The sequence below is a fragment of the Chondrus crispus genome, genomic scaffold (assembly GCF_000350225.1).
Source record: "Chondrus crispus Stackhouse genomic scaffold, scaffold_199, whole genome shotgun sequence".
NCBI lineage: Eukaryota > Rhodophyta > Florideophyceae > Gigartinales > Gigartinaceae > Chondrus > Chondrus crispus.
The window spans coordinates 94,476-96,680 of NW_005179072.1; the positions used below are offsets into that span (position 1 = coordinate 94,476).

The 2,205-nt window shown below is 57.0% G+C and overlaps 1 protein-coding gene across 1 annotated transcript; it reads right to left on the reverse strand.

The window, feature by feature from the left end:
• Positions 1-86: 86 nt before the first annotated feature.
• On the reverse strand, positions 87-923 carry CHC_T00003585001 (hypothetical protein). The gene has a single exon (XM_005714928.1). It carries the CDS (start codon positions 921-923, stop codon positions 87-89), a length of 837 nt encoding a protein of 278 aa, XP_005714985.1.
• Between the last annotated feature and the right edge of the window lie 1,282 nt (positions 924-2,205).

The window sequence follows — 2,205 nt, forward strand, 5'->3', positions numbered from 1 at the left end:
GATCCCTGTGGTGTGTGCGTGTCAAAACGTGGTTGTGGTGCAAAGAGTGCGACGCTCGCAAGCAACTTCTGCGAGGAGCAGTGCACTCAAAATTGGACGCGACGTTTCCGCCCGGTGTACTTGGAGTCTGGCTTTGTCTGATGCCCCTGTCTCCTCCTCCTCTCCTTCTTCGAAATAACCCAGTCCTTATTCGACACGGCCTCCTGTGCCCTCCTCGCCCTCTTCCCGAGTCTCCTACTCCCTACCTTGACTTGGGAGTCCTCCTCAACGCCAAGTGGCTTCGGGGGGGCGACTCCCTTGGCCGGGGGCCCCGCCGTCAAGACGAGAAAATATTTTTTCGCTTTGGCACTATTCGGATAGTCGACCAAAAGGCCGCCGCTAAATCCGGCGCGCATGGCAGCGGCCGTGAGAAGCTCCACCTGAGCGACATTCTCTGGATAAAACTGGAGCACGGCTCTAGCGCTCTTCCGAAGGGCTGCGTAGAGCGTGGCGAAAAAGGCGTTCATCCTCTTCCAGGGATTGTGTTCGGTCCTATCGGCATTGCACAGCCACTGGATGGCGGAGACGGAGACGGCGCCATCGAAGCAGCCCATGCGGAACGGGACGCCATCGCCGGCGTCGGCGAGCATCAGATCGCCCGGCACGTCGTCGTCAAGGGCCTTCTGCAGCATGTTTTCCGACACGTCCGAGCCGACCCAGTGGTGGCCCTGGTCCGACAGAATGTTGCCGGCGATGCCGGTGCCCGTGCCGATGTCGAGAAGCAGGGCAGGGGGGCTGGGCGGGAGGGCTAGTAGCTCGAAGCAGCGCGTGGCCAGAGCCGTCTGGATTACCGACATGCGCGAGCTGGCAGCGTATTTCGCTGCGCCCTTCGCGGAGTAGAACTCCGTGGCGGGCGCCATGTGCTCCGGACGGCGGGAGGCCATGTTGGTGCGCGGGTGGGATGGATTGGGAAAAGTGTGATGGCGGAAGGCAAAGTGCAACTGGATTCTCAACGACGGAACGTTGTGGGACAATGTGACAACCGAAGTCTACGCCGCCGCCGGTGGACGGAGTTTGTTTCGATAGAAACACGCACCACACGTGTACAAGTGGCAGGAAGAGGAAGTACAGGTATATCGAACCAGGCACTGTAAGATAATGAGATTTACGGCTTTTTGCAGGCCACTCCCTTGCGCATCACTGCTCAGAAAGACCGCTCGCAGGACGCCATCACTCATACTTTGCATCTTCACTACAGACTCTGTAGTGAAGATGCAAAGTATAAGTACAAATAACAGAAATGCTTGATTAGACTTGAGTCTGTAGTACAAACTGTAGTACAGACTCAAGTCTAATCAAGCATTTCTGATATTTGTAGCTGCCGAGCCGTCGCATTGACTCCCCCCTTTTCGCAGCCATAAATGCCAGCCTACACTTTTGCAGATGTCCAATTGCATCATCGACCCTGCCTTTTTCCGCCATAGTCTCTATTCTAGTAAGCAACTGCATAATATCTTTCCGCGGCGGCAGCGGCTCTCGGGCAGTACGTCCATCCAACTGCCTTGCCTCTCTGGAGGCCCTTCGTTTTTGGCTCAAAATTCGTGCCACCCCTAGAAGGGTAGCACTATATCGGAGCTGGCACTAACAAAAGATGGCACTATATCACGACGCCCCCCTGTAGCTGTAATGTTGGGCGGACAACAGTGGAGTAGGAGGATGTGCACACGTGGCAGTACGGGAGGTGCAGTAGAGAAGGAGGATGCACACACGTGGCAGTAGTGGAGATGCAAACCAAACCGGATCACGCAAACCGGATCACGCAAACCGGAAGACGCAAACCGGAAGCCACAAACCAGAAGGCGCAAATCGGAAGACGAAAACCAGAAGACGCAAAGATGATGGCGAAAGGTTGCGGTGGAGCGCGTCTGTGGCGGACGGATTCGAGCAATTTTGATGCGGGAGCACTTGCGCGCGCAGGTGCAAAACATGCACTGACATGAAAACCGCATCACGTGACATATGCCTCCTCCCTCCCATTGGCCGTCTGGGATACTCCGTGAATCGCAGCGCCAATCCCGCCGCGCTCTGGCCCTCAACTGCCAACCTCCTATCTGTCGCGCATATTGATCCCCTCCCCCTCCTCGCCGTTTCTTATCTTTGATCGGAGTCACAGCCACCGACGGTCGGCCTTGCTCCCGCCTCCCGCCTCCCCCTCCCCCCCCCCCC